Here is a 20,215-nt window from a genome sequence, read left to right on the forward strand (position 1 = left end):
CATAATGTCAAAAGTGAATCAAATACCCTTACTATTTGAATACAAAAAGGAGAAGTTTAAGATCTCCGGCTCAGTCTCCTCATCTGTTGTCAGGGGGTTCTCATTCTTGTCCTCCGACAAGGAAATGATGTTCTTGTTTTTCCTAGATGAGGTCCGTTTATGGCCTCTTATTTCAACCACTTCAATTTAGCCACTTGACCCCATGGTCTCTTTTGCTTCATTGCCACACTGGCTAAATTCGCTTTAACTCTTATTTCACTAATGAGAACCCTGATAATGAACCAGGCTCTTTCTTGTTGTCTATTTCCTCTTTCACTTCTAAAATCCCCTTTTTTAAGTTCAAGACATTCCGAAGGCATCCTGTTCCATCTAATCAAGGATTATACTTTCTACAATCCATTGAAGTCTCCTCCAAGGCACCAAACACCTTGACATAGACTTGCCAATTCTAATATTTCCTCCAAAAGTATGATCTACCATGGGGCGAAGAAGGACCATACACAGTTGAAAACCAACCATCACTACAAATTTTAGAAGAAAAATTAATAGAAGCAGAGAAGGGACCCATTACTGAATCTTTGACCGAAATTCTTTGATCGTACAACATAATTAGAATGCCGCTTTCAGAGCCTTTAGAGTCAAGGGAGACCTAGCCAATGTGTCTAGAACTCCAAATTGTCCTTATTTGGCTTCTATCAACCATACTACACTTAGTTTCTTGCAAACAAACTAAATCTGGATTTAATTTCTTAATAAGGTCTTTGATGAGTGCCCTTTTTGAGGAGGCTCCCAATCCTCCGACATTCCAGGAAAGGAGCTTCGTAAAGAGACTTCCAACACTTCCAAGCCTTTTGGCCACGATTTTGATCGACTCTATTTCGCCATTTTTGTGGTAGTAATTTGGACCATCCAATCGGATATAAATCGTAGTGATAATGACTCCTTAACCAGTTTTTCCATTGATTCATTCCATAATTTTGAAGATTCTTTTGTTTTAAGTCTGAATGAACTATTTCTTGTGCTCCAAGAACTTCAACAAAATAATCCTGTATTTCATTCCTAAGAAAAAGATGTTCTGTGATATTGAATACTAAAAGAAAGTAAGAATATCTCAATCTAACTTTATTCATTAAGGGGAACCCTATTTATAGAGAGTTCCAAGCTAACAAACTAATATTAACTTGAAGTTACTACACAGTAAAAGGATCTTTTTAAAAGAATTACAACTATAAACTAGGCTTTAGACTTAACAAGCTACCCAAGGCCATGTACGGCTACATCACTGAACCTTCTACTTCACGAGCTACTTTGGCGTCTAACTCCCATATTGAAACAAGATTATTCACTTCTCTATTCACCTTCTTACTTGCTGCAGTCTTAATTTACCTTTTATTGGGATGGGCCTTATGCAAAGATTATTTCCCACGAAGCGACTACCGACCTTTTTGAAAAAGGAAAACCTTCGAGCATGGAGGGAATGCATTCCTCCTCTTTCACCTCTTTTTCTTCCCCTCTTTTTGGCTGATTAATAAGAATCGATTGATCTACAATGGTAATTTCTACTATGATAGTTATTTTTGAACCCTTGTTACACTATAGACTTCTTCAGTCTCTCTGAAGCAGAGGTGAAAAGTCTCTGGGACCATCTAGGAATGGAGAAGTTTGGGGAGCCTTGGGACTACACAGCTCTGGGCTGGACATTGAGGACTCTGAAGACACTTCTATAAGTTTTCTTTTGGTTGAAAGTTCTTTCCCTTTGGTCTTCTCACTGACTCCACCTTTATCGCGTTACAGAGAAGACATTTTCTGAACTCTGGGTTTTTTCCATTTTCCTTTATAAATCAAACCTTTTCCAAAGGAGGGACTGTTCCGAGAAAATTTGTGACCTTTAAAGCTGTTTGTTCAGAGGAGGGGAGGGTAGGGAAGTCTTTTGAGGAGGCATCTCCCTTTGTTTAGTTGTTAAAAGCCCTTTCAGAGGGACCCACTCTTTCATCTTCAAGGAATAGGGTAAGGGGTATAGACACCAGTTGTCAACTCATTCTCTGATCAAACCAGAAGAGCTGGTTTCTGCATGGGGTTGACGAGAATTGGAGGGCACGAGTCCCCAAATTTAATCGTCCTAGATGGATGCTCCCTCGCAACACTTGATTGATTCTCTCTCTTTTTTGGCTTACCATGGTGTAAAATTGTCTCTTCTTTTAGAAACTATAGCATTAACACTCTTATATCCAATTGAAGAAGTTTTTTGTAACTTCATTGGATGGGGGTTTGGTTTTTTGGTTTAATTTCATATCATCTATAAAATTGTTTCCTATAAAAAAATAAAAAGGAATGTCCAATATGTGTGGATCTAGGGACTCTTTTTTGTATTATGTTTTTTACTAGCAGACTTTATTTTTTCATTTGTACCTGTTAAATTATCACTGAAAAGTTTGTTTCCTTTTAAAACTAAAAGAATGTCCAACATGCGTCAAATAGTATTTATATAATGTGCACTCAGATGTCTTTTAAAACTATGATTGCCCAATTTCGAGTAGGTACATTAGATGTCTTTTACATGCAATGTTTCTTGTACCAAACTTTCCTTCTCCTTAGTAAACTTCAATTTTCATAGAATAATTGTTGTCATATTTTCTATAGTACGGATAAGATGATTACCTAATGCAAAAGTTCTGGAGAAGATAACAATATGCATATATGCAAATATTTAAGTGCCTTTACTGTAATGTATATTGGCATAGGACTACATAAGCATTCTGAGTAATAACTTGCCGCCAGTTTTCCATTAAAGATGCCTTCTTTAATGGTCACAGTTTGCTTTGCCATTATTCTTAGGAAGATCTGTATTACCCACATCCACTGGTTCAAGATGTTCTGTGGGCTTCGCTGCGCTATGTCTATGAGCCTCTTTTTATGCGTTGGCCTGCAAAAAGACTGAGGGAAAAGGCTTTGCAGAGTGTAATGCAGCATATCCACTATGAAGATGAAAATACTCGGTATATATGCATAGGGCCTGTGAACAAGGTATGCTTTAGGGACTACAAATTATGTTCTTACTTGAATTAGCAGACTGATTTTTGGATACAAAAAAGAAACTATATATAAAGTTATAAACAAATTTTGTTTCCATCTACGGAATTAGGTCAGTTGTTTTCTTCAGTTCTTCAACTTCACCCAGATTGAACTCCATATTCTATTATTTATTCGATGGAGGTCTTGATTGTCAAGTTTATTTGTGCAGGTATTAAATATGCTTTGCTGTTGGGTGGAGGATCCACATTCAGAGGCATTCAAATTGCATATTCCAAGAATCTATGATTATTTGTGGATTGCTGAAGATGGCATGAAAATGCAGGTTCACAAATGACGGCAAATTGCTTCTTGTTGATATTATAAATTCATTTTTTTCCTACCTATATTTTCCTATTATGGTCTTGAAAGCAAGATGCCTTTACTAAGAACAGTTTTTCTTCCTATCATTCACAGTTTTTATGGTACATGCATATATACCTCATGATCCGAGGGAATAAGCAAAAGAAGATGGTCTTTCATTTGCACTATGAAAGTACGGTTTCTCACTAAAAGAAGAAAGAAAGAAACATGGAAAAGGGAAACTCAAAGCGCACACAAATTGAAAAGACTAGGATCCACTATCAAAAGAAAATTTATCCACTCTTTTCAAAATAGAGTATCATCCAAGAGGCTCTCTTTGTGGGTTAGTTCCTTAACAGTGCTATGGTAGCTATGGTAATGTGCTGCTTGAGATTTCTCACTAGTCACTCTCAAGTTGGTACCGGATATTCTAACATGTTATTGCTATGCGAAGGTTTCCATGGTGAGTCCTTTAGCAAGTAGGTCTATTGGTTGATCTTTTGAAGAGAAGTCGGGCATAAATATCAGTATTTTCAAGGCAAGCCAAGGTGAGTGCCTATTGCGCAAGGCGACGTGAGGTGGACACCTCTCCATTGCGCTCCCTTTGGCATTGTTGAATAATGGTCAAGTGAGTACTTTTGTAAAGAACTACAGATGATAGGTGTTGAGTAGGGGCGCAAGGAATTTTAAGCAAAACAAAAAAAGAAAAATAAAAACCTGAATTAGTTGGCAATCAATTAGAAACTTCTTGAAGGAAATCCACTAGAACAACCCACCATATCTTCCTACTCGTTGGCCCATCTTGCAAGACATTCAAGCTTGAAAAGTTGAAAAATTCACATAAAGTTGCATCAAGCTTAAACCATAAATTTGAGTAAGGTTTCTGCTTCTTTTATTTCAATCTTCGTATTTTTGCTCCTCCAGAGGAATATGAAGTATGGATGTGAAATAAAAAAGTGTATCACTTCAGTTAGAGATGTGAAGTGTATGGGACAATTTTATAGATTATTATGAAAAGGTTCAACCCTAGCTGTTCAATTAGTAATCCAATCCTTAGATGGTGGGACAAATAGATGTCATTAAAAGAATTGCAACTTAATAAGATGCTTGAGTGGCACGAAGCCAAAGCAGCGGGACATACCACTAAGAATTAGGTATTAGTATTTTCAAAGTCATTCTACCAGTAAATCTGTCATTTAAAGTGGTTGTACTGGGGCCGTAGATTTATGGTGAATTTTGTTAAATTTTCTAATGAAGCTGATTTAATTTTTGAAATTACGAAATTGGTAGATCCAGTTGCCAGATGCTGTATTTTCAATGGAGCTACAACCAGTTTACTCACACATAAAAAGTTATGCCACATTTAAAGCCATTGGGGATTTTTTTTGGGGTTTCATTGATTATTCAGATTCCAAACAAGAGCAAAGCCATGGGTAGAGGTACAAAATCTAATAATACAGAAAGCAGAGAGTTAAAGAATTTGTTGCAAAGCCATGGGCAGAGGTACAAAATCTAATAATACAGAAAGCAAAGAGTTAAAGAATTTGTTGGCTACCTGGGAGAATGAGGCAAAGATAGCAAGGCAGAATGTAGATCCGTCCCTCGGTTGCTTGATGAAGCTGATCTCCTGGAACGTGAGAGGTATGGGAGCTGCCTAGAAAAGAGTTTTGATCAAGGACCTTCTTCTCAAACAAGATCCGGATATAGTGTGTTTGTAGGAGACCAAAAGAAGTTCGATAGATGGGAGATTTATTAAATATTAAGGCTGTCTGGAGCTTTCGGAAGATTGGCTGGTTGGCTCTAGAGGCAGAGGACACTGCTGCAGGTATCCTGGTTTTGTGGAACAAGTAAAAGATTGTCATTTTAGTCTCTATGTTGGGATCTTTCTTTGTTACTATTAACTTTAGATTCTTTGATGGTAGAACATGGTGGTTCTCTGGGGTTTATGGGTAGTCTACTTCCAGAGGTAGAACAGATTTTTGGCATGAGCTGAAGGATTTAGCTGGTCTTTGTCAAGGGAATTGGTGTATTGGAAGTGATTTTAATGTGGCTCGTTGGATCTCTGAGAAAATTGGAGGTAGATGCGGTAGAGTTACTCGAAGCATGTAGGAGTTTAATAACTTAATTGAAGCCATTGATCTTCTGGATCTTCCCATGGATAGTGGCTCTTACACTTGGTCAAACATGCGGTCTTCCCCAACTCTCTCGAGGTTAGATCGGTTCTTATTATCTAGAGCGTGGGTATCTTTTTTTGCTGATCAGAGGGCTACAAGACTCTTTCGCACCACTTCCGATCACTTTCCAATCCAATTGGCATCAGAAAAAATAATATTGGCCCCACTCCCTTCAGATTCGAAAATGCATGGTTGGAATCATCTCTCTTAATCCCGTTGGTCGACCAGTGGTGGAAAGTTAATCCTTCACAGGGATGGCCTGGGTTCGGCTTTTTGAAGAAGTTATGGGGTCTGAAAAGTGTGCTTACCAGATGGAACGGAGAGGTCTTTGGTCATGTTGGTCTTTAAAAGATCGAATTAATGAAAGCCATAGATATCTTAGATATTGACGAAGAAATTAGCCCTCTTTCGGAAGAAGCTTTTAACATAAGAAAAGTGCTTAAAGAAAGTTCGGTGGAGACTACGATCCTTGAACAAAGAATGTGGGTGCCGAAAGGGAAAATCAAATGGCTTCAAGAATGTGATGAGAACTCGAACTTTTCCCATCGGTGGTCTTCACACCAAAAATATCGGGCTTTCATAGCTGATATAGAACTTGAACAAGGCATAGTATTGATTAAATGAGAGGATATAGAAGCAGAATTCCTGGGATATTTCTCTTCCTTGTATACCACCACAGTTGACAGAGGCTTTATGTTTGAGAATATTGTTTGAGTATATGGAGTGGGTTCCCCTCCAATCCATTCATAACTCTTAGCTAGAAACTCCTTTTACAAAGGACGAGATTGGTAAGGCAGTGGCAGAGTTGGGTAGCGAGTTTTTGATAAAGGCATGGAATATTTTTAAACTGGATTTGGTTACAGTGTTCCATGATTTTTTTTGAGAAGGGGATTGTCAACCAGAGGATGAGACTTACATATGTTTGATTCCCAGAATCTCTAATCCTTCGATGGTTAAAGACTATAGGCCCATTAGTCTGGTCACTTCTTTATACAAAATTATAGCAAAAGTGCTTGCAGTCCGGTTGAAACAAGTGCTTCCTAGTATTATTCATGATGACCAAGCAGCGTTTGTGGAAGGTCGTCAAATTTTGTATGCTATTCTGGTAGTTTCAGAGACTATGAGCCAGTGTAAAATTTTGAAGAAGAAAGCCTTCCTCCTTAAGCTTGATTTTGAAAAAGCTTATGATAAAGTGGATTGGGATTTCCTAGATGCAATTCTTTAGGCCAAAGGTTTTGGGGATCGGTGGCGTAGATGGATCAGGGGTTGTCTTTCATCTACCAACGTTTTCATGTTGCTTAATGGAAGCCTAGGGGTAAGATTAAGGCTAAAAGAGGCTTAAGACAAAGGGGATCCTCTTTCCCCTTTTCTTTTTATGATCGTGGGTGATGCTTTGAGCACTTTTGTAATGAAAGGAACATCCTCAGGCTTTAATATTGGTTCTAGTTCCTTAGAGGTGACACTCCTTCAATATGCTGATGATGTGCTCATTTTTTGCCCCTTTTCAGCTCAGAAGATGGAGAACTGGTGGGGTCTTATTATTCATGTGTTTTTGTTGGCTTCGGGCCTTTCTTTGAATTTCTCCAAAAATACTGTGATTGGTGTCAATTGCTCAAGATCTAAGGTTAGTTTTTGGTGTCTTCTTTTGGATGCAAAGTACTTCTTGTTACTTTCTAAGGGTGACGTGGCTAATTTGGTGATGTGGTCTTGGTCGACTTTGCCTCATAAATAGGGGGGCCTTGGAATTGGCTCGTTGAGCCTTAGGAACAAAGCCCTCCTCATGAAATGGCTGTGGCATTTTGTGGTGGAAAGGGATAGCTTCTGGAGACGGGTGATAGCTTGAATTCGGCTACTGAAAATCTGATTTGGAATTTTAAAGCTCCTAAGAAGGTTAAATTCTTCACTTGGATTCTTCTATATGGAAAGGTAAACACAACAGAGGTTCTTCAAAGGAAGCTGCCTGGATATAATCTTATGCCTTCCTCCAGCCCTCTATGTCAATCTAATGGAGAAAGCTTGATTCATATCTTTGGCTTAATGTAATAAAGGCAGTGCTTTACGAGATTTGGTTCGAAAGAAACTTAAGAGTTTTTGAAGGAAAGAGGCAGTCTTCGACAGTGCGCTTCAATATAGCTAAGATAAAGGCTTCTCAATGGTGTTCCTTATCGAAATTATTTAGGAATTATTTCCCTAGCTTGATTGTTCTAATTGGAGAGCTTAAGGCAATGCTTTACGAGATTTGGTTCGAAAGAAACTTAAGAGTTTTTGAAGGAAAGAGGCCATCTTCGACAGCATGCTTCAATATAGCTAAGTTCAAGGCTTGTCAATGGTGTTCCTTATCGAAATTATTTAGGAATTATTCCCCTAGCTTGATTGTTCTAATTGGAGAGCTTAAGGCAATGCTTTACGAGATTTGGTTCGAAAGAAACTTAAGAGTTTTTGAAGGAAAGATGCAATCTTCGACAGCGCGCTTCAATATAGCTAAGTTCAAGGCTTCTCAATGGTGTTCCTTATCGAAATTATTTAGGAATTATTCCCCTAGCTTGATTGTTCTAATTGGAGAGCTTTTATTGTACTTTGTTAAGTTTTTTTCTTTCTTTTTCCTTTTCACTCTTTCGAGAGTTTGTATCCTAGGACATTATTACTCCTTTTCATTATATCAATATGTAGTTCGTACCTTGTTAAAAAAAAGAAGGTTAAATTCTTCATTTGGACTCTCTTCCATAGAGGGATTGATATTAAAAACAAGCTCCAAAGAAAGTTCCCTCATTGGTCTCTTTCTACTTCTGTGTGTAGTATGTCAATAAGAACGTCGAAACAGTGGATCACCTATTCCTACACTACCCTTTTGCATCTAAAGTTTAGGGGTTTATTGCATCACTCTTAGATCTCTCCCCTTGCATCCCTAGAAAGATTTTCTGTGTGTAGTATGTGTACGAGGGACGTCGAAAGAGTGGATCCCCTATTCCTACACTGCCTTTTTGCATCTAAAGTTTAGGGGTTTATTGCATCGCTCTTGGATCTCTCCCTTTGCATCCCTAGAAAGATTGAGGATTTTAACACTGAAGGCTTCGGAGGAGTGAAACTCAAGGGTAAAGCGTGGGCTATTTGGAATTGTGTGGCTCGGGCTCTTCTCTGGTCTATATGGAAGGAGAGGAATAGTTGGATTTTTTAAGATAAAGTTCACTTTGATAGATTCTTTTTGTGTGAATATTAAGCATATTGCTTCTATGTAGTCTTTGCTTCATAAGAAAGTTTTTTTGTAACTACAATCTTCATTCGCATACACAACGTTGGAAAGTAGTGATTGTATGGAGCTCTGGGGAGGGTTTGCTCTACCTGCTGCCTCTAGGCTGTTTCCCCTTTGTGGTCCTTTTTGTTTTGAATACTGATCTTTTGTTTCTTATCAAAAAAAAAAAAAAAATTGATTATGCAGATTGCAACTTTAGTCTCTTGGATTGTGTGGAGGTAGCGATAAATGTTCAAGGAAATTACTCTTGTTTTATCCCTTCAGAAGTCCAGATTATTACCGAGAATAGGATATCCATAGCATATGTTTCCTCCTACAAAAATAGTAGTCACCTGATCAGAAAGACTGCTGGAATCCATGGAAGCTTCCAATCGAAAAGCGCAAAGAGATTTTACGAAGGAAAGGGGAGGGTTGTCTTTGTCCAATAGATTTATGGCATCTAAAGGAGTGGAACAGGGACACTTTTGGCTCCATACACCAGGAGATAGCAGTCTTTGAAACCAGAATTAATTGCTTAGACAAAGAAGAGGAGAGGGGACCTTTGACCTTTGTTATGTTTACTGAAAGGATAGAGCTCAAAGCCTCCCTGTTGGAAACGACTATCAAAGACCAGCGAAGATGGGCGAGGAATGTGTGTGATAACATAGAATAAAGTTTAATTTATGCTATTTCTAAAGATTTATTACTGGCCAGCCTGCATGTTGTAATGGCTGAAAGAAGGAGATGAGAACACCAATTTTTTTCATAGATGGGTACCCAAAGGAGGTGTAGAAATGTTATTTCAGTTATGGAGGATAGACAGCGCAATCCTCTGTCTTTTGCTGTAGAGGTCGACGTTGAGATTGTCAGCTATTTCAACTCTCAGTATAAGGCAAAAATAGGTCCTCGGTTATGCTTTGATGGCATGAATTGTAATCCCCTGAATCAGCAGGATAGCCACGGTTTGGAGGTCCCTTTCAATGAAGAGAAAATGCACAATGCTATACCGAACCTTGGCACTCTCAAATCTCTTGGGCCAAATAGGACGAAAAATGATTTTTTTTTTTTTTTAATTATGGAACATTTTGAAATCAAATCTCATCAAAGTGTTCCATGATTTTTTTCAAGATGGAATTTTCAATCAGAGAACAAATGAAACCTATATTTGCCCTATATCGAAAAAGAAGTTGGCTAGCAAAGTTAGCAACTTTTGTCCCATCAGCTTGGTCACCTCCCTCTACAAAATTATTGCTAAGGTCCTTGCTGAGAGGCTTCGGAGATCTCTCCATCTATTGTTTATGATTCCCGAGCAGCTTTTGTGGAGGGGCAGAAATATCTTTGATGCGATTTTGGTAGCTTCTGAAGGTGTAGGTTGTTAGAGAGCCAAAAAGAAGCAAGGCCTTATACTGAAACTAGACTACGTGAAAGCCTATTATATGGTCGACTGAATTTTTTTGATGGCCATGTTAGAGAGAAAAGGCTTTGGCCTTAAATGGCGTAGATGGATTTAGGGGTGTGTTGGATCAACAAACTGGCCCAGAGGTAAAATCCTAGCTCAAAAGGGTCTTAGACAAGGCTACCCTCTCTCTCCCTTTTCCTCTTTACTCTCATTGGACATGCTTTTAGCTACCTAGTTCACTTTCGTCATGAGAAAAAGATCCTCAAAGGTTTCTTAGTGGGTTCCCAAAATGTGGCTCTAACTCACCTCCAATACGTGGATGATACAATTATTTTAAGCTAAGGTAAGACAGAAAACGTATTGGATTGGTGGGGTGGGGAATCATCTCCCTCTTTGTTTTTGCTGCTGGCCTATCTATAAATCTGGACAAGACTTCTCTTATAGGGATAAACATTTAGGAGTCCATCCTTTTGGCTGATGCTAACTTTGTTGGTTGTAGAACAGAAAGGCTCCCCTTCTTATATCTGGGCTTTCCCGGGGGAATGCAAAATTTATTGGTTTTTGGGAACCTATGGTGGAAAAATTCAGATGCAAGCTTTCCAAATGGAAAGATCTCTCCCTCTCCAGAAACGGTTGCCTAACATTGGCTCAATCGGTGCTTAATATCTTACCTCTTTATTACTTTTCTTTGCTGAAAGCCCCTGTAGCTATTATCAAATCCATGGAAAAGTACGTGAGGGATTTTTTCTGGATGCAGGGACCTTTCACTCTTGCAGCCTACTAGTTAAATGGGAGTGGACCTCGCTCCTGCTTGAGGCCTAGGCATTGGCTCTTTCAAGCAGCATAACAATGATCTTTTGCTTAACTGGTTATGGTGCTTCATTCAAGCAGAAGGAGCCCTCTGGAGGCGAGTTGTGGATAGCAGTTATGGGGCACAACTCCATGGGTGGCTGTCTGCCATACCAAAAGAGGTTGGGTGTTGGTGGTTTGATATAGCACGGAACACCAATCTTTTCCTCAAGTTTATGTCTTTCAAGGCAAATAATGGCAGAAAATTAGGTTCTTGAGGATCGTTGGATTGGGGACCAAACTTTGGAAAAGGCTTTCCTTGACCTCTTCTTAGTTTCTTCGAGAAAGGAGGCTACTATTTATACCTTGGCTTCAGGAGAGGCCTTTCAGACAAAGAGGCCAGTAGCTGGTCGGGGCTGATAAATCAGCTAGATTCGGTCAGATTGGGGGATTCTAGAGACGGGGTTAAATGGAACATCGACACTTCTGGAGCCTTCAAACTAAATCCACTTATATAAAGCTCTCAAAACCTTGCAAAGTTTTCAAACTTCCCCTCCTTAGGACAATCTGGAAGTCCAATTTTCCAAAGAAGATAAAAGTCTTCCTTTGGTCGGTGGCCCACAGAGGTTTAAACACCCATGATTGCTTTCAGAAAAGTGCAAGAGCGGGTCCCTCTCCCCCTTTGCCCGCTCTCTTTGTTTATGGAAAAAAGAGACCCTCAATCATCTATTTCTTCACTATACGACAACTTACAAGTGCTTGTCCCATGTTTTTTGCTTGTTTGATTTAGATGTCTGCCTTTCTTAGAGGATAGATGATTGACTTATCCAAGCCCTCGCTGGTGGTTGTTCTTGAAATGCCAAAAGAGTTATGCGGATTTCTGTTGTGGCAGCAATTTTGTACTACTTTTGAGGACACCTCTTTAGATTTTCCTTTTTTGTGGAGTAATGTACAACTTACTACTTCTAGGTGGTGCTATAGTTTTAACAAATTCTTTTGTAATTACTCCTTATGCTCTATCCTTCAAAATTGGAAGGCTTTTATGTTCTAGCTTCTCTGGGAAGGGGTTCTCTCTACCCTTTGCACAGTAGGCTGTTCTTTTTGTGGTTAATACATATCTATTCGGTTTCTTATAAAAAAAAGAAGGAAAAAAAGTAGTCAATTTTTCTTCTTAATCTTTAGAGAATGCATGTACACATATTCACAAGAATACTAGAAAATTTACTGGAGAAACATAGAAAATGAGGAAACTAAACATAATTAAATGTCGTCCTATAATAAGCAAATAATCTTTCAGCAGATTAGTTTGTTCGTAATATAGTGAGCATAAGCTGTCCGATATTTCTGAGGAGTCTCAATTAGATTTCATCAACACGGGGAAACATTTGGAAATTCAGAAGATATATTTTACATGTCTATGTTTGTTTACTGTAGGGTTATAATGGAAGTCAATTATGGGATACTGCATTTGCTGTTCAAGCCATCCTGTCAACTAAGCTTGTTGAAGAATATGGAACAACTTTAACAAAGGCGCACAAGTATATAAAAGATTCCCAGGTTCTTATTAGCAGAATTTCTTATTAACTTCATGTTTTCTCTCTCTGTATGTGTTTGTGTGTTCAGTTTTCTACATTGCAGGTCTTAGAAGATTGTCCGGGGGATTTAAAATTTTGGTACCGTCATATTTCAAAAGGTGCGTGGCCATTTTCAACTGCAGATCATGGATGGCCCATATCTGACTGCACTGCTGAAGGTTTGAAGGTATGGTTTGTTTTTATTGATTAATATTTAATAGAGTTCACCATACGTAAAAAAAAGAAAAAAAGGATAGAGTTCACCATTGCCATGGATAATACTCCACGGAGGGAGTTAATTGTTTCTTTTTTTCTTTTTTATTATTATTTTAAAACCCATAACTGTTTTTGAGACATAGGGAAAATATGTTCTTTATCTTGCCTCCAACCCTAATATTGATTTTTAATTTATTTGATTGCTAACTCTTAATCCATATATTAATTTTTTTTTAACCAAAAATGAACTTTTCATTTAGATACAAGTGAGAAAGAAATAAAAAAATGAATACAAGTTACATAAAGCTGAAGTAAAAGAAATAAAATTACAACCGATAGCTAAAAGCATCCCAATTAGAATAAATCATGCTAGGTGAGTAATTGACAAAGAGATTGAGAAGCTTTGAATTTAGCAATGTGAAGACTTTCCAACAGATGGATTTTTTTATTCGTTCGAAGGTCCTTTGATTGCGCTCGAACCATAACTAAGGGCTTTAAGACCGTTGACCCAAAGTAAAGTAGCTCTAGGATTCAAGTGTAGACCAAACAGCAACTGGAAAACCAAGTTCGAAACCGACTTGTCCATAACCCAAGATAGGTTGAAGATCCCAAATAACGTGGACCAACAAGTTGCTGCAAATGGGCCGAAAAGAATGTATGCAGCAGATGGCTAGAGAAACATAGATGGTAGGTTTTTCTGCATAATTTCATTTGTATTGACCCTGCCAAACATAAGAATCCATGTAAGGACATTAACCTTCTTGGGGCTACTAGAATTCCAGAGCTTCGAGCAAAAATCTCGTGGCAATACAGTAGAGGGAGCTTTAGAATTACATAAGGAGCTGACAGAGAAAGCCCCATTTTAATTCAATTTTCAAGAAAGTTTTTTTTTTTGGGAATTTGAAAAAGAATGGGGCTTTCTCTGTCAGATTCTCCACTACTGGCTTCTCCAACATCATTAACGTAAAGCCTAGGGCAATTTTACGGCCACGGGAGGATTGAGGCAAGGTGATCCATTATCCCCCTTCCTCTTCATCCTTATTACTGATGTGCTTAGCAGATTGCTTATACATGAGGAAATTGTGGTTATCTCAAAGGATATGAATCTAGGGATGGTTCCATGAAGATTAATCACCCCCTCTTTGTCGATGATACTCTTCTTTTCACCCTAAAAGACCCCAAAGTGTGTCCAAAACTTCTTCAGAGTTGTCACAGTTCTTTTCTTTGAAGCAGCTTCTGGCCTCAACATTAACTACAAGTCTGAAATTCTAGGCATTTCTGTGAGAGTCCTATTAGGGGTATAGAGGAATATTAGTTTGTTAGTATGAAGGGGCAGTATGGTAATTAGAATGAACTGCATTTATGCACCTTTTTCCACTGTTTTTTAATGTCGTTCCAAGGTACCCCAACTCTTCGTTTCTAGAGTGTTCCAATCAAAACAATCTGTTTCATAAATGCTGGCCACAACCCGGCACCATAATGCAGAGGTTTCCACACTAAACCTCCAACCCCATTTCGCAAGAAGAGCATGGTTCTTATTCAATAACATACCAATGCCCAAACCACCATTTGCACAAGGACGAGAAGTAAAATCCCATCTAGCCAAATGCTTTAATGAGCCATTTGAACCATCTCCCCAAAAGAATTTCTTGATATACTTTTCAAATTGCTTACTGATATGTCCAGGCATTTGAAAAAGCGATAAATAATACGAAAGGATGCTACCCAACACCGCTTGGCACAAAGTCGATCTACCCCCTCTAGATAGTTGATATTGCTTCCATCTATCGAGCTTCTTTAGGATCTTGTCCTTGATAGGAGATCAAAAGACTTCAAGCTTTGGATTTCCACCTAAAGGAAGCCCTATGTACATAATGGGCAGATGTTCGATTTTACAATTCCACTTTGCAGCTAACAATGCTACTTTTTAGGTATCAATATTAATTCCACGTAAAGATGATTTGTCCCAATTTACCTTTAGACCAGACAACCATTCAAATGCCTTAATGGTATCGAAAAGAATCTCCAACATAGCATCATCATCTTCACAAAACAACAAAGTATCATCTGGAAATTGTAGGTGAGAAACACGAACATAATTTATGCCCACAATGAAACCTTCAAAAATAGCCTTTTCAAATAGGCGATCCAACAAACTACTAAGCACATCACTGATTAAGAGAAAAGGGAAAGGAGAGAGAGAGTCCCCTTGCCTTAAACCTCTAGAAGCTGAGATCATTGATGGATACTGAAAATTTTGTCGCTATGATGCAACCATTAATCCAGCTAATCCATTTCTTTCCAAACCCTTTCTTGTGAAGCACAACAACAAGAAAATCTCAATCCACTCTATCAAAGGCGTTTTCCAAGTCAAGTTTTAACAGCCATCCACTCTTCTTCTTGACTTTATAAAAATTCACAAGTTCATTTGCAATTAACACGATCAAGGATCTGTCTTCCTTCAATAAAAGCACTTTGATTCATAGAAATTGTGCTAGGAATCACCTTATTGGTCTAAAGTCCTTTACCTTTTCCACTGAATCTTTCTTAGGAACAAGGCAAATGAAATTCCCTTTAACACAAGCATTCAAGTGGCCATTTCGAAGGAACTCAGCAAACAAAATAAAAAAAAAAAATTAATAAAACTCAGCAAAAAGTTGCATAAAATCCCCCTTCCAATGCTGCCAATATTTGATGAAAAATTCAATGGTAAATCCGTCTGGCCCTAGTGCCTTATTTCTTCCCAAATTTTTTTAGAGCAAATGAAACCTCAACTTCCTCAAAATTCCTTTGTAACCAGCTACTGTCTTGACAAGAGATAGGCCTCCAAGAGATGTCTCTTAAATGTGAAATTACTTCACTACAGTACAAGGCGTAAAAAAAACTGATGATTTCGTTCTCAATTTCTCTTTGGTTAACAAGAGATACACCATTTCCATCCTTAAGCTGGGCTTTCCTTTTGCGAGCAGCCAAGAATCTATGAAAAAAATTGCTACTTTCATCCCCTGCCTTAAGCCAATGTACCTTACTTCTTGTATTAAGTTTTGCTCCTCCCTTACATACAAATTAAGTAAGTCTATCTTCAAATAACCTCTTTGTGCAATTTCATCCGAGGAGAGACCAGAATTCTCATCCTTAATATCCAATGAGGATATTGATGAAAACTTTATAGACCATATATTAATGAAAACTTTTATACGTTTATATACATTAATTATTATTATTTTGTTAAGAAATGGACTATCAAAAGAGGAGTACAAAAAAATGGGACGAGAGGCGGAGTACAAACAAAGGGGATGTGATATCCTCACATGCAAAATGGTGACAAAAAGGACCAAATTGGCAAATATTTGTCACATTGTAGTTGTAAAACACTTTAGAAGTAGAAGACCGAGAAGAAGTAAAGATTTACAAGATACCAGAAAACTGCTCTATAAATGGGCTGGACTATCTAATCTTCTGATGGACATCAGCCCTTCCACTGTCGAAGACACAAAAGTTTGGGCGTTGGAAAGTAATGGGATCTATTCAGTAAAATCCTTCCTCCCAAAGCTCATTAATACTCAGATGCAGGCTTCTGAATGGATTGACACTTTGATTTGGCGGTTGGATATCATCCCCAAAACAATCAAGGTCTTCTTGTGGATCTTCACAAAGGAAATGCTCAAAACTTGCTGCAGGCTCCAGAAATTATTGCCCAACTTAGCTTTATGTCCAAATTGGTGTGTCTTATGTAGAAAGAATGAAGAGGATGCAGTTCATCTCTCTGTCTTCTTCCCTTTTGATGCAGCTGTTGGTGGGATCTGCTCAATACGTGCTGCCTTAGTTGGGTGTTTCCTAACAAGGCCTCATATGCTTTCGATCAACTAATGCTGGGTAATGATTTTAAGGGGCAGGCTAAAATCCTTTGGTCAAGCACAGCGGTGGCTTTAGTTTAGAGAATGGCATGAAAGAAACAATAGTATCTTTCGAGATGGAGAAATGGATAGCACCTTTTGGGATCTTGCTAAAATATTTGCCTCTTCTTGGTGTTCTACTATGAAACTTTTTTGTAATTATGGAGTGTCTCAAATCTTCACCAGTTGGGTTTCCTTTTTGTAGCCTTTTGGTGTTCGGAGATAGCTCATCTTCTTTTTTTGTAATCCTTCTCTTTGATAACGAAAGTTTCGTTTCTTATTTAAAAAAAAAATGCACAAATAAACGACTGGAAGAATCCACCCACTCTTGTTTCTTAAATTCTGTAATAATCCAGGAGTTCATTTGCAATTAACCTTGGATCAAGAATTTGTCTTCCCCCTATAGAAGCACTCTGATTCAAGGAAACTGTGCTGGTGATAACCTTTTTGAGACGTTTTATGAGAACCACAGCCAAGATCTTCCATATAGAAGTGGTGAGACTGATTTCTTGGGAACAAGGCCAATGAAATTTTCTTTTATACAAGCATTAACGTGACATTTTCTATAAAATTCTGCAAAGAATCTCATAGTTTCTCCCTTCCAATGCTGCCAAAATTTTGAAAAAAACTCAATAGTGAAGCCGTCAGGCACCTTATTCTTCCCAAGATTCCTTATAGCATTACTTATTTCTGATTCTTCAAATCTCCTGTCCAACCACCCCTTGTCTTGTCCCGAAATAGGCCTCCAAATGATAACCTTTGGCGTGAATCTTTGCATCCCTCACTGCTGTACAGAGTTTCAAAAACACTTATGATTTCCACTTCATTATTCTTTTGGTTTGTCCGAACAAACCCCTGATCATCCTTAATCTCCAAAATTTGAACTTTTCTTTTTCAAGCAGCCAAGAACTTATGAAAGAATTTACTATTTTCATCCCCTTCTTTTAACCATCGAATCTTGCTGTTTTTGAACCATATTTTATTCCTTTCTCATGTGCAAACTTGAGTAACTCTTCAAAGGGCATCTCCTTTCCACCTCATCTAGTGAAATCCCATCAAATTCATCTTTAGCATCCAAGGTGGATATTTCTGATACTATCTGCTCTTCCCTCACTTCGTGTTTCTTTTCACTTTGACTACTCCCTTGCTTAAGGGACAATTTAAGATTTCGGAGTTTTGCAAATATCACAAAACCAGCCCAACCGTGTGAGCTATCCTCTGAGAGCTTTGATTTAATTAACTGGATACATTCTTTATCTTCCAACCAGGAGTTAGAATCAGAATGTTTTAGGACCCAAATGATGTCTCCTGCATCGAGAACAATAGGGAAGTGATATGACGTAATTCTTTCTGATCTGTTTGCCTTGGAACTATTGAAAAGGTTATCCCATTCTCTTGATACAACGAACCTATCTAGCAAAGAATGAAGATTATCGTTCCCCATTTTTGACCATGTGAATCTTCCTCGATATGGGAACTTCCAACAGCTCTAATTCATCAATGATCCTATTTAATTTTCTCATACCTTTTGTAATTCTCCCACCTGAAGATCTATCGGACATCCACCTTGTTACATTAGAATCACCTCCAAACCAGAATTTGTCACTGAGGCCAGAAAATCTCGAATTTCTGCCCATGAGTGCTTTCTATCTCTGCAATCATTTGGCCCATAAACAGGAGTTATAACCACATCATTCAAATGAGGAAAGGATATTGAGATAGATACAATAAAATTTCCTTCAAGATGGACTCTAAGAAAATAGGTTGAAGTAGGTTGACTCTTGGATTTCTTGGCCAAATATGATTGCATCAGAAAATATCTTTTACTGGGTTTATTATTGGAAGAAATGGCACAAATATGGACCCTAAGAAAATACAAGCCATTTTGGATTGACCTCAACCAAAAACCGTGAGAGAATTTTTTTTCTTGTCTTATCTTCTTTTTATAGAAAGTTTATCAAAAACTTTAGTTCACTTACCGCAAGCTTTAAAACTATCAAAGCTAAACTAGGTCACCACTATGGGAAATTTTGATGGGCTTTTTCCAATTTCCTTTGTTTCAACTTGATGCTCTACCTTGTCTATCTCTGCTAACTATATCTACAAGAATAAACCTTCCTCAATGAAAGAGCTTGCAATTTGTTCAGGTGTGGACTCACTTGCTATTTCTTTTGCTTTACCTTGAACTTTGAAGAGGGGGAGAACTTTTAATCAGATTCACCATGGCCTTCCAACCTTTTTTATTTTCTGCTGAGGGCACCACTATGTTCTTGTTTTTATGTTAGTTCTGCAAAAACCCCTCTCTCGTTTGTGATCTTCTGCACCCAGAAAGTAGACTCATCAGACTGTCATGTTCTAAATAACTTGTATGAAATGGGATTTACAGCCAAGTCTGATAACATATCAAACAACCAAACCAGTTCAGATTTGAACAAGATAATGGATTAAGTTGTCGAACCTCTGCTTTCCTCTAGAAAAAATGCATTCTTAGGATCCCTATCGAAATCAAGCACGAAAACCTTGTGGTGAACATCACACTTAACTGCTTGGAGCCTTTGACTGATGCTAGCACTGTAGAAGTCTTGATTAGAAAACATGATGAGAATATATGGTAAAAAACAGATCAGCAACAGCTGGAGAAGCTAGGGAAGAAGATGAGAGGATAGAGAGCGCGAGAGCCATCTTTTCCTGATAAAAGAACATTAAAAGCATGTAAACTGATATGATATATATACTAAATATGGATTGTTTAAACTAATAAAATGGTTGAGGGTTTCAGGCACAAAAACAACTATGGTAGAAGACACATTTTTCATGAGGAAATTTCTCACTCACCTTGATTCCTGTGGAATGAAGAATGAAAAACCACAATAGAATGGAGCAGGAGATAAATGACCAGCATTGACTCACCTTTTTACCATCCCAAACAATTATCGATCTTCTTTGACTATCCTCTTTTTAATAATAATAGTTGTTTCCTTTTGCAGGCTGTCCTTCTATTATCGAAACTTCCATCAGAAATAGTAGGGAAGTCAATTGATGTAGAACGGATATATGATGCTGTAAATGTCATCCTGTCCTTACAGGTAACCGTCGGTTAATGTGCCTTGATGCAAGATGTTTCTAAATTTTTTGCATGGTTTTTTTCCTCCCTTAAGATCCACTCCTCCAAGCTGTTGTACCTAAATGTATGTTTCATGGCATTGACCATATGTTTAATTATGACATATAGGTGACTAGATAGGCTTTTCATTGAAATATGTTTCTATTGTTGATTGAGTGAATCAGACCTAAACTCATGCTAGCAAACTGAATCGCCACCAACCAGTAGATTTTCCAGTGAAGCATTACTGAATTTCCAAAAAACATGTGGTGATCTCTTTCTTAGAAGTCGTTTTTATTTCCAAAAATCTGTCACCCTTGTGGCTTGTAGTAGTTTTGTGAAGAATCTGCTTTGAGGTAGGTACAGCTTGATTACTTACAGAAAGCAAAAGGACAAAATAAACCAATAGTATGAATTGCCCCCATGGGCCTACTTCAACTCATCTGACATATGGACATCAAGT

General features: G+C 38.0%; 1 protein-coding gene across 2 annotated transcripts in view; it reads left to right on the forward strand.

Moving 5' to 3' along the window:
• Positions 1 to 20,215, forward strand: part of LOC111009148 (cycloartenol synthase) — a 54,640-nt gene that overhangs the window by 31,039 nt on the left and 3,386 nt on the right. For both annotated transcript variants that reach the window (XM_022282110.2, XM_022282109.2), the window contains 5 exons: positions 2,836 to 3,024; positions 3,242 to 3,355; positions 12,398 to 12,520; positions 12,602 to 12,724; positions 19,637 to 19,735. In XM_022282110.2, the coding sequence (XP_022137802.1) occupies positions 2,836 to 3,024; positions 3,242 to 3,355; positions 12,398 to 12,520; positions 12,602 to 12,724; positions 19,637 to 19,735 (648 nt within the window). The remainder of the gene's footprint in view (positions 1 to 2,835; positions 3,025 to 3,241; positions 3,356 to 12,397; positions 12,521 to 12,601; positions 12,725 to 19,636; positions 19,736 to 20,215) is intronic.

Source organism: Momordica charantia (genome assembly GCF_013281855.1).
Source record: "Momordica charantia cultivar OHB3-1 chromosome 6 unlocalized genomic scaffold, Mcharantia_2.0 BLBB01000006.1, whole genome shotgun sequence".
Lineage (NCBI taxonomy): Eukaryota > Viridiplantae > Streptophyta > Magnoliopsida > Cucurbitales > Cucurbitaceae > Momordica > Momordica charantia.